The 12,281-nt window shown below is 39.1% G+C and overlaps 1 protein-coding gene across 4 annotated transcripts in view; it reads left to right on the forward strand.

Annotated features, from left to right (window-relative positions):
• Nucleotides 1-12,281, forward strand: part of SLC44A1 (solute carrier family 44 member 1) — a 212,067-nt gene that overhangs the window by 49,084 nt on the left and 150,702 nt on the right. For all 4 annotated transcript variants that reach the window (XR_002337141.1, XM_003480567.3, XM_021067056.1 and 1 more), the window contains exon 2: nt 10,959-11,048. Coding sequence is in view for 3 of the 4 variants with exons in the window: in XM_003480567.3 (XP_003480615.1) it covers nt 10,959-11,048 (90 nt within the window). In the remaining variant the exon portion in view is untranslated. The remainder of the gene's footprint in view (nt 1-10,958; nt 11,049-12,281) is intronic.

Here is a 12,281-nt window from a genome sequence, read left to right on the forward strand (position 1 = left end):
ATTTCCCCCTTTTTCCTTAAACGGATGAGTGTTTTTGGTTTAGCATAAAGTTCGTGAACTAAGAAAAGCCATTGGACACAGATTCCTGTATCTTTCCACTCAATGTATCTTATTACCTTTAACTGCCTGTTAAAATCATGGTTTTATTTTTACCTTTCAAATATGAATTGCCTTCACCAGGCTTAGCAAATGAAACGGATTACTTATGGTAACTGTAAGTAGTTATGCACTCCAAATCCTTGAGAGAGCTTTCCCAAAGGACAGGCAATGTCTTTCAAAATCCTATTACGAGATTTTATTTTCAGGTGCTGTGAACAGAAGGCTGAAAGCCTCCATGTTTTATTGCTACCCAACTTCGTCAGGTCTGCTCACTCTATTGAAAATTGTGGCAAAAATGATACACATCAGCTCTTTTATTCTTTTGTTGCTACTCTGTGCAAATAAAAGCATATTGGGGAATTTAATGAACCAGTATGTCCTTGGAGGGAGATTTGAAGTATATGACTATTTGTCTTTAATACTGGAGGTTTTTGTGTAAAACAGATTGGCATGAACAAAATAAAGTCCTTATATATAGACCAATCCTTCCAACATATGTACTTAAATCACAAATGTCTGTGGGGCAATGACCTTGGACATGTATTCAGAGGCTTTCTGGTTGTGCCAAGGAGTAGTTGTGACAATGAAAACTAAAGTAGAGCTGCTGGAACTATGTTTTGGAGGTAGTCTATTTACCCAGGGAGTAGAGATTGTGATATTAAAAAAAAAAAAATTGAGGGAGGGGTTTGATTTTTTTCAAAAATTAGCATACACTTCCCAAGGATACATCCTGGGAATCTGCTGGGTGAGAGACCACATCTTAGCATGCTTTAGCCTTTACACACAAAATTGGCTTTTCACTGGAGTCTTGGAAAGGCAGCGTGGATAGGTCTGTGCTGTAGAGATGTAAGCCCACAGGAAGGATGGCATGTGTATGCCTGTCATTTGGTGTGGGCTTCAGTTTACTGCACTTCCTGACTTACCAGTTTAACTTTCCTTATTGCTGGCCTGCAGGAGCATAAACATGTGTTGATGACCTTATAAGGACAATCTAGATTCTGCTTACATTTCTAAGCTTCAGTACCTAACTGTTAGCAATGAATACTTGTGGGGATACCTCCTACCTGATAAAAGCACAGAGGTATGGGCAGTCTTGTAGTTATGAATTGCTGGCCCAAATGGTGTTGGAATCGACTCTGGCTTGTCCTTTCTTTGCAGGGTTAACATTGCCCATACCCCCACTTTTCTTTCTTTGGATCAAGCTCCCACGGTGCCACTTATTGTTTGTTGCCCTGAAGGAAGGAGAACAAGGTTCCCTTGCTTGCTCTGGGGAAATGACAAGGGAGCCAGTAGTCCTTTAGCCCATCAGAAATTCCAACCTATAGCAACTCTGGATATATGTGACCAGATAATACTTAACTTAGCATTAGTGGGAATCTCACCAGTGACATCCACATGAAAATATTATTCCAGTAGCTTAGTAAATATAGCCCTGCAATAATTATGCCAGAAAATAGAGGAAGATATGTTTTTTCTTTTCCAAAACCAAAAGGTCCCTTTCTAACTGGAGCAGCCGTAAAATCCAGAATGAAGAAATCTTAATGGATACGAAGTGAGAAAAATGGCTGATTTTTTTTTTCATCAACTTAATGTTCTGTTTGTTTACTACTGAACATTTCTGAGAGGAATAATTCTTATTTGGCAGTCAATATTTCTCCTTCATAGCTAGCAAGAATTTTTAGTATGTTTTGGGCACAAAACACATTCTATTTTAGACAACAGAGGATCATTTTTTAGTGTTTACTTCAGAAGTTTATGAGGTAATTTCAACAAATCTTACAAATGTTTGCTTAGTGGTTTCACATCTCTATTTCTGCAGTACTTTTTACACATCTTTATTTTGGCATCACTCACGTTATCAGTCCTTATTTTGCCTCCCTCACTAAACTAGAGCTCTGTGAGGGTAGGGGTTGTCTTACTTGATTTTGGATCTCAGTATTTATTTGAAGAACCAACAGAGTAATAAGGAGTGTTCCCATTGTGGTTCAGCAGGTTAAAAACCTGACATAGTATCTGTGAGGATGCAGGTTAGATCCCTGGCCTCACTCAGTGGGTTAAGGATACCGATTGATACCTAAGCAAGCTGCAGAGTGGGTTGCAGATGCGGCTTGGATCCGATGTTGCTGTGGCTATCGCCTGTATCTGCAGCTCCGATTTGACCCCTAGCCTGGGAACTTCCATATGCTGCGTGTGTAGCTTTAAAAATAAAAAAGAGGAGTTCCTGTTGTGGCCCAGCGGAAACAAATCCGACTAGGAACCATAAGGTTGCAGGTTAGATCCCTGGCCTCTCAGTGGGTTAAGGATCAGGCGTTGCCGTCAGCTGTCATGTAGGTCACAGATGCGGCTCGGATCTGGCTTTGCTGTGGCTGTGGTGTAGGCTGGTAGCTGTAGCTCCGATTCAACCCCTAGCCTGGGAACTTCCATATGCTGCAGGTGCAGCCCTAAAAAGAAAAAAAAAAAAAAAAAAAAGGAATAGAAAAAAAAGAAGAAAGAGCCTTACCTGAAAAATTAACTTAATTTGACTTAGTATGATTGATTCTACTATTTTTTAACTATATTTTTCATTATTTTCAAATAAATCTGGTCTATCAAGGAATGACCCAAAATGTTAGGTAATACTGTAGTGCATTACAATGAGAGTCTTTCAGGATCTTTGAAGTTCTGTTTTATTAGGAGAGAGTCACACAGACAGGATGCAGCATATAAAAGGGGCAGGGAGCATTTGATCTTTGCCATTAGACTGGATCTTTTGACTTCCTGGATTTTGGACCCTACTTGGTTCCACATTTGAAACCTGACTCTTTTTTGTCTTAATTCTGGATTATTCCTGTTGCCTCTCTAGTCTTGCTACATATTCGTAGTTCATCCAGCCCTGCTTACTTCTGAGAACCAGATTCACATCTGCCAGACCTTTTCTTGCTACCTGGTTGGTCCCCTGCCTTGGCCCACCCTGCCTACCCTATTGATGCCCTCCAGTGATTCCTTATTTGACTAACTGGTTGTAACATAGAACTTCTCAAAACCTTTGTGCATGAGTGTTATCTACAAATCCATTTACTCAACAGCTATTTCTTTATTAGAAATGAATAGAATTTTAAGACAAAACTTTTTATAGGTTTATTTGCTAGAAAATAAATACATACCCTTACTAGAGTATATATCAAATTTGCCATAAGGCCTTGGTTTTAGCTATTAGGGCTCATGAATGAATATGGAGTCTAGGATATAGCTGGCTGTACTATGACTTCTGTAACAGATACTATGGAAGGTTTTGCTTTCTTCTTTTTTTAATCTACGATGTGTAAAATGTAGGAAGGAATGTGAAAATGTTAAACATTGTTCCTCCCTAACTTCAAAGATATGAATATAATACAAATATAAGGCAGACATCAGCTTTGGTCCGACTTAGTTTTTTAAGGTCTAGTAATAATAGTATTAAAAATTGTAATTCTGGGAGTTCCCTGGTGGCTTAGTGGATTAAGGACCTGTCATTGTCAGTGTTGTGATTCTGGTTACCGCTCTGGTGTGGGTTCAGTCCCTGGCCTGGGAACTTTTGCATGCTGCAGGTGTAGTCAGATAAAAAGGGGAAAAATGTAATTCTGTTTTCTAGGTTATTAATTTTGTAGTGTGTGCAAGAAGACTATATAATGTGCATGTTTTTAACACACATATATTCACGCTCTTATTGTCTTTGTTTTTTTCTTTTTATGACTGCACTGTGGACATATAGAGGTTCCTGGTGTAGGGGTTGAATTAAAGCTGCAGCTGAGGCCTATACCACAGCCACAGCAACACTGGATCTGAGCTGCATCTGTGACGTATAACACAGCTAGTGGCAGTGCTGGGTCCTTAATCCACTGAGCAAGGCTGGGGATCAAACCTACATCCTCAGAGACAATATCAGGTCCTTAACCCACTGAGCCATTATAGGAACTTCCACACCCTTATTTTTAAAATACTTTTATTATGGAAACTTTCAAAACTTCATTTTACCTACTTTGGGAAGTCTTTGTGTACATCTGTGTTTGTTTTGTATCATGTTTTCTGCCTGAAGATCTTTAAGATTTTTTTGTACTTCGGGTTTGCTACTGACAAATTCTCTTAGGTTTTGTTTGAAAAAGTCATTTCGTTTTTTTTTATTTTTTAATTTTTTTTATCTTTTTAGGGCTGCACCCGTGGCATGTGGAAGTTCCCAGGCTAGGGGTCGAATCGGAGCTGTAGCCTCAGGCCTACACCACAGCCATAGCAATGTCAGATCCAAGCCACATCTGCGACCTACACCACAGCTCACAGCAACGCCAGATCCTTAACCCACTGCTCAAGGCCAGAGATCGAACCCTCAACCTCATGGTTCCTTGTCGGAGTCACTTCTGCTGCACCACAACGGGAGCTATGAAAAAGTCATCATTTCTGAGAGACATTTTCTCTGGGTGTAAAATTCTGAGTTAATATTTTTTGTTTTCTTTTTTAATTCTTTCAGTAATTTAAAGATGTCAGTCCATTTTTTTGTTTTTGTTTGCTTGTTTGTTTTTTTTGCATAATTTCTTTCTTTTTTTTTTATTTTGCTTTTTTTTGGGGGCTGTGCCCGCGGTACATGGAGGTTCCCAGACTAGGGGTCTAATCACAGCCGTAACTGCTGGCCTACATCACAGCCACAGCCACAGCTATGTCAGATCCAAGCCGAGTTTGCAACCTACACCACAGCTCATGGCAATGCCGGATCCTTAACCCACTGAGTGAGGCCGGGGATTGAACCTACAACCTCATAGTTCCTAGTTGGACTCGTTTCCGCTGTGCCACGACGGGAACTCCTGCTTTGCATAGTTTCTGACCAAAAGTTTACTTGGTCTTTGCTTCTCCATATGTAGTGTGCCATTCCCTCCCTCTTGCTGCTGTCTTGATGATATCTCTATCTTTGGTTTTCAACAGTCTGAATATAGTATGTGTAGTGTGTGTATGTGTGTGTATGTACCGTTGTGTGTGTTGTATTTATCCTACTTGGGGGTTCTCTGAGCTTCTTGGATCTGTGTTTTGATTTCTTTTGTCATTTTTGAAAAATTCTCAGTCATTTTTTTCTTCTAATATTTCCTCTGCTCCATTTTATCTTCTGGAATTCCAATTACACATATGTTAGACTATTTGATATTATCCTGTAGTTCTTGGATGTTCTGTTCTGGTTTTTAATTTTCATTCCCTTTTCCTTCTGTTTCACTTTGGGTAATTTCTATTGACCTATCCTGGAGGTTATTGATTCTTTGCTGGGCAATGTTTAATCTACAGAGGAGCCCGACAAAGGCGTTCTTCATCTCCGTTACCATAATTTTTATTTTTACCATTTCCTTAACTCTTTCTTAAAGTTTCTATCCCTCTGCTAGAGTTTGAGGACTTAGGTTTCAGTAATGAGTTTTCCACTTATTTTCTCTGAGCCTTAGATTTCTCTTTTACAAAGCAGAACAATTGGGAACATATAATACTAACTAACAGGATTGTTTTGAAGATTAAATGAGGTCCCTTGGGTAAGTCAGGCAGGTCTCTTCCTTTCCCTTCCCTGGGTCACATGAAAGGCTTGGACTGGATGATTACTTTGATCCTATTTAGTTTCTAGATTATAAGTTTCTGTAAGTGGGAAGGGACCTAACACTGACTGACAAGCCTGTATTAACCTCATGAAGAATTTGAGAAAGGGATAAAAAAAATCACATTTAAAAAGTACTTTTGCAAAACATTTTACTTTTGCTAGGTTTATGTGGATTTTAATTGCAAGAAACAGCATTAAATCCAGTTACCACTTGGTTAAGTCTGTTGAAGAATCATTACATTTTTTCAACTGTTGGGTTTCCTGACTCACTTGAGAAATTTCGTGGCTCATCAAACATCTCACTCTTTTTCTCTGTGCCTATAGGATTTTAAATTATTGGGTTGACTCCCAAATTTTGCAGTGTGAGGAGAAACTAATGCAAGTTTTTTACTTTTTATTCTCATCAGATTTTGCTTTGCAGTCACAATCTTGGGTTCAAATCCTGGTTGCACAGCTGTGAAACCTTACTTAACTTTGGAGCCTGAGTTTCCTTACCTGTGGAATAGGGATGGTCCCTACATCAGAGGGCAGTTTGAAGGTAGAAAACATAATGTGTGTAAAGCTTTGGGTATAGTGCCTAGGTAATAGTAATCAAGAATTGATAGTACTGAAAACAGCAGCCAAGATGAAAGATGCCACCATTAAGTTCAAAGTTAAGTAAACAGAAGGGGAACGGTAAGTTTAATGTTCTTTTTATACTTTTAGTGAAAAGGTCCACCTAGTATAGGGTTATTTTAACTGAAAACTGAGTATTGGTAAATAAGAACTATAACCAGGAATTAATGCCCAGTGTGTGACAGGTGCTCCATTTAATCCTCAGAACAGTCCGTGAGGTAAGTTGATCCTTCTCAAAGAGGCTTTCTTTATCTGAGTCGGGGTGACCACCCCCTTCTTAGTATTTTTCTGCTCTGCTTTGCACTCCGTGACTATTTCTTAATATGTAGCCCCTCCCCCCTTCTCCACTTCTCATCCTCAGTGAAAGGTTTTCTGTGCATTTGGCCCAGGAGTGGCCCACCGTTGAGATATTGAATTGTAGTGTTTTTCTGGTCAAAATGAAATTCTACTTTCTTTATGGTATAGGTGAAAATGTAAGCATTAAAAGCTGGATGTTGGTCTGAGGTAAAAATACAAGAAAATGCTCAATCAGTGTGAACTCTCCCCCTCCCCCCATATATTCTGTTTGTTAAGATAAACAGATACAGTATTTCAGAGTAGCCAGTTGTTCTAGAAATCATCTTAGAGTAAATGTAATTAATTCCACAGGGGTGTTAAAGTTCTATGTTTGTAAGTAATTTTACTGTCCTGGTGATTATTCAAGATTGAAACTATTTAATACAAAGAAACATTCTTTATTCAAACTGAGAGCAACTATCTTCCAAAACACAGACCACAATACAGGCATTCTTATTGGAATAATACAGGGAATAATGTCAAATTATTTTTGCAGGGTTTTTGTTGTTGTTGTTGTCATAGCAAAAATGTTCACAAAACTGCATTTCTGATCATAGATTTTTTAGAGTTGGAAGGAACCTTGGAGATTTAATCTCACTCCTTCCTGCCACCCAGAGAGATGAAGTGATTTATCTAAAGGCATGTCACTAACTAATGATAGGGCCAAGGGGAGAACAGAATCCTTAATCCATTTGCCACACTGTTACATTCCTCTGGAAAAAAACTGCCTACTCACTCTTGATTTTTAATGCTAGTTAGAGTCTGGGGGTGAGGTTTTTTCCATGACTAACTAGTGCTCTTTTGTTTGCTTGTGTGGGTGTCTGGGAACAAGCTCTCAAGGGTGGTGGTTGTTTTTTTTTTTTTTAAGGAAAAGACCTTTGGTTAACATTTAGGGGTCAGAAAGGAGTGGTTGTAGCTCCAGCTCTTTGCCCTCAACGTCAATAGGCAGGTATTTTAAAGTTGAGTTTCATAATCTGAGCTCTGAATTCCCTAAACATTTAAGGAAATTATGCAACTATGTCCTTATCTCCTAAGAAAAGAATCAGTAGCTTTTATCAGGTTGTCAGAGTTAAAAACTGTTTTTGAAGGAGGGAAAGCTGAGCAAACCTCATTGAGAATTGAGTCCCTACTCCTGAATTCTAAAAACTAATTTTACTGTGGGGCTTCCTTATCTAGAGCCGCCTTCTGCTGGTCCCCCTTCCTGCTGACAGGCCTTCTTGGATCTTGTCATGGAAGCCACTGGAGGCCCCAGCCTTCTTTTTCCAGGAACTTTCACCATAAGTTTCCCAAGGGTACCTTCTCTCTCCCTTCTACGTCTACTGTTTGCCGGAAAGGGTGGAGACTTAGGAACTTTTGTTCATTAGATAGTTCTGGAGTGTTATATCAGTTACTTTATAATAAAAGGGAATTTGTAAGCTGACTTGAAAGTCTAAGACTGTTGCTGTATGAAAAAAAAATGCACTCAGAATTTCAGTCAATACTTTGCAAGTTGACTTTTAGGATGCCTCTAGTTCTTTAGTTAGGGAATCTCTGAAACTCTTTAGAGTTTCTAGAAACAGAAGAAGTCTGTGCATAGTGGTTTAGGAGTTGCCCAGACCTATCAGTAAAAGTATTTTAATTTTGTTTTTCTGTTCCTGAATTTTATTAGACTTAGATGACTCTACCCCCAATAGGAATTGATTTTAATGGGCTTCCTTCCCAGATGAGAACATATAGAAATCAACATTCTACATTTTTAAGTCTAGCATCTAGACACATAAAGAAAAAGCTACCGCTAAGATTGACGTTAAGAAGAATTTGTTCCTTTGTTTATTCATTTTAAAAAGATCTTACTGGGAGTTCCTCTGTGGTTTAACAGGTGAAAGATCTGGCATTGTCACTGCTGAGGCTGGGGTTGCTGCTGTGGCTTGGATTCAATCCCTGGCCTGGGAACGTCCACATCCTGAGAGTGTAGCCAAAAAGGAAGAAACAAAAACAAAAATTCTTACCTTGCATCCTTAGGCATCATGTTAGATGCTGAGAAATGAGAAGGGGTCTCTTCCCTTGCAAAGCTCACAATCTGTTGGAGACATGGATTAATCAATAATCACTCAGCATACTAACTGCTCTGATAGAGGTACCAGAAAAGCATTGGGATCAGTATTCTGCCTGGCCAGGAAGAGAAGTGGGTGTTAGGGTAAAATACACAGAAAAATGACGAACTCTCCCCCTCCCCCCATATATTCTGTTTGTTAAGATAAACAGATACAGTATTTCAGAGTAGCCAGTTGTTCTAGAAATCATCTTAGAGTAAATGTAATTAATTCCACAGGGGTGTTAAAGTTCTATGTTTGTAAGTAATTTTACTGTCCTGGTGATTATTCAAGATTGAAACTATTTAATACAAAGAAACATTCTTTATTCAAACTGAGAGCAACTATCTTCCAAAACACAGACCACAATACAGGCATTCTTATTGGAATAATACAGGGAATAATGTCAAATTATTTTTGCAGGGTTTTTGTTGTTGTTGTTGTCATAGCAAAAATGTTCACAAAACTGCATTTCTGATCATAGATTTTTTAGAGTTGGAAGGAACCTTGGAGATTTAATCTCACTCCTTCCTGCCACCCAGAGAGATGAAGTGATTTATCTAAAGGCATGTCACTAACTAATGATAGGGCCAAGGGGAGAACAGAATCCTTAATCCATTTGCCACACTGTTACATTCCTCTGGAAAAAAACTGCCTACTCACTCTTGATTTTTAATGCTAGTTAGAGTCTGGGGGTGAGGTTTTTTCCATGACTAACTAGTGCTCTTTTGTTTGCTTGTGTGGGTGTCTGGGAACAAGCTCTCAAGGGTGGTGGTTGTTTTTTTTTTTTTTAAGGAAAAGACCTTTGGTTAACATTTAGGGGTCAGAAAGGAGTGGTTGTAGCTCCAGCTCTTTGCCCTCAACGTCAATAGGCAGGTATTTTAAAGTTGAGTTTCATAATCTGAGCTCTGAATTCCCTAAACATTTAAGGAAATTATGCAACTATGTCCTTATCTCCTAAGAAAAGAATCAGTAGCTTTTATCAGGTTGTCAGAGTTAAAAACTGTTTTTGAAGGAGGGAAAGCTGAGCAAACCTCATTGAGAATTGAGTCCCTACTCCTGAATTCTAAAAACTAATTTTACTGTGGGGCTTCCTTATCTAGAGCCGCCTTCTGCTGGTCCCCCTTCCTGCTGACAGGCCTTCTTGGATCTTGTCATGGAAGCCACTGGAGGCCCCAGCCTTCTTTTTCCAGGAACTTTCACCATAAGTTTCCCAAGGGTACCTTCTCTCTCCCTTCTACGTCTACTGTTTGCCGGAAAGGGTGGAGACTTAGGAACTTTTGTTCATTAGATAGTTCTGGAGTGTTATATCAGTTACTTTATAATAAAAGGGAATTTGTAAGCTGACTTGAAAGTCTAAGACTGTTGCTGTATGAAAAAAAAATGCACTCAGAATTTCAGTCAATACTTTGCAAGTTGACTTTTAGGATGCCTCTAGTTCTTTAGTTAGGGAATCTCTGAAACTCTTTAGAGTTTCTAGAAACAGAAGAAGTCTGTGCATAGTGGTTTAGGAGTTGCCCAGACCTATCAGTAAAAGTATTTTAATTTTGTTTTTCTGTTCCTGAATTTTATTAGACTTAGATGACTCTACCCCCAATAGGAATTGATTTTAATGGGCTTCCTTCCCAGATGAGAACATATAGAAATCAACATTCTACATTTTTAAGTCTAGCATCTAGACACATAAAGAAAAAGCTACCGCTAAGATTGACGTTAAGAAGAATTTGTTCCTTTGTTTATTCATTTTAAAAAGATCTTACTGGGAGTTCCTCTGTGGTTTAACAGGTGAAAGATCTGGCATTGTCACTGCTGAGGCTGGGGTTGCTGCTGTGGCTTGGATTCAATCCCTGGCCTGGGAACGTCCACATCCTGAGAGTGTAGCCAAAAAGGAAGAAACAAAAACAAAAATTCTTACCTTGCATCCTTAGGCATCATGTTAGATGCTGAGAAATGAGAAGGGGTCTCTTCCCTTGCAAAGCTCACAATCTGTTGGAGACATGGATTAATCAATAATCACTCAGCATACTAACTGCTCTGATAGAGGTACCAGAAAAGCATTGGGATCAGTATTCTGCCTGGCCAGGAAGAGAAGTGGGTGTTAGGGTAAAATACACAGAAAAATGACATATATTCGAGTTTGCATCTTAAGGATATTGTAGGAATTGTCAGATGATCTGGGTATCAGTGGTGTGTTTTTGCCTTCCTAATCTTAACTAAAATTTACATTCACCACTCTCTTATTTTGTATTTTCAATCAGAGCTCCAAACGAGAATGGAAGCCACTGGAGGACCGTAGCTGCACAGACATACCTTGGCTGCTGCTTTTTATCCTCTTCTGCATTGGGATGGTAAGAAACTCACAGAATCAGAACACGTGATATAAGGGTATGAGGGAGAGTTGGCTTTAAGAGGGAGCTCATTATTTATTTACTTGTATTTGTGAGTAATAAATGTTACTTACAAATATTTACTTACAAATATATTTATTTACAAAAATAAGTAAATAAATAACTCTTCTTGAATTGCTTATAACTGGAAGTCCAAGGATACCATTGAAGCAGGTAATTTTTTTTTCCCATACAGTTAAGTGGTATTTGGTACCCACCCCTCTTTTTTTTTGGTTTGCATGAAAACTGAGGTCAAAGTTAAGGAACAATTGAAACTCTTGTCTCTTGACTAGATCATTTCAGAAAGGCAAGTCACTTGACATAGATGTCTGTGAAATGTGATCTTGATGGGGTGGTGAGCAGAGCGATGGTTATGGAGTCTGAGTATTTATCCAACCTAGTCACATGAACGTGATGTTTATTTTTGTGTCAGTCAGTTTCCTTTCAGAGACTTGGTGGACCTTTCTATAAAATTAGAGAGGTTTTTTATTTTGTTTGTTTGGTTTGGGTTTTTTTTTGGTTTTTTTTTTTTTTTTTTTTTTTTTTTTTTTTTTTTTGGTTTTTAGGGTTGTACCTGAGGCATATGGAAGTTCCCAGGCTAGGGACTGAATCGGAGCTGCAGCTGCTGGCCTATATCACAGCCATAGCAACGCCAGACCCGAGCTGTATCTGTGACCTACACCACAGCTTGCAGCATCACCAAAATATGTAACCCACTGAGCGAGGCCAGGGATCGAACCCCTATCCTCATGGATACCAGTCGGATTTGTTACTGCTGAGCCACATGGGGAACTACTAAAATTAGAGGTTTTACTCACTGATATCTACAGTACTTCTAGTTTGACATTTTTTAGTTCTTCCTAGAGGGGAGGCTGGTTGCTCACTGCTTCTTTCTCTTACCCCACACTAAGCTCCTGCTGCCTGCTGTGTCCACTGTAGTAAGTGGATCTCTCAGTTGGAGAGTAAGGGAGCTCGTGATTTTCCATTGGGGTGGAGGATGGGGAAGCAGAATCTCTGGTGCAAAGTGTTGGGGCTGTGCTTATTTTTTTTTTTTTCCCACTCTTCTCTGTAGGAGTTTCCCCACAGGCTTCAGGGACTTTAGCGTGTCACTGCCAGTGTGATGGCACACTATACAAAAAGTAGAAAACAGCTATTTTAGAGCTAGCTGATTATTTCGAGCTAGAAAGGACTTAG

This window comes from Sus scrofa, chromosome 1 (assembly GCF_000003025.6).
Source record: "Sus scrofa isolate TJ Tabasco breed Duroc chromosome 1, Sscrofa11.1, whole genome shotgun sequence".
In the NCBI taxonomy this organism is placed as follows: domain Eukaryota; kingdom Metazoa; phylum Chordata; class Mammalia; order Artiodactyla; family Suidae; genus Sus; species Sus scrofa.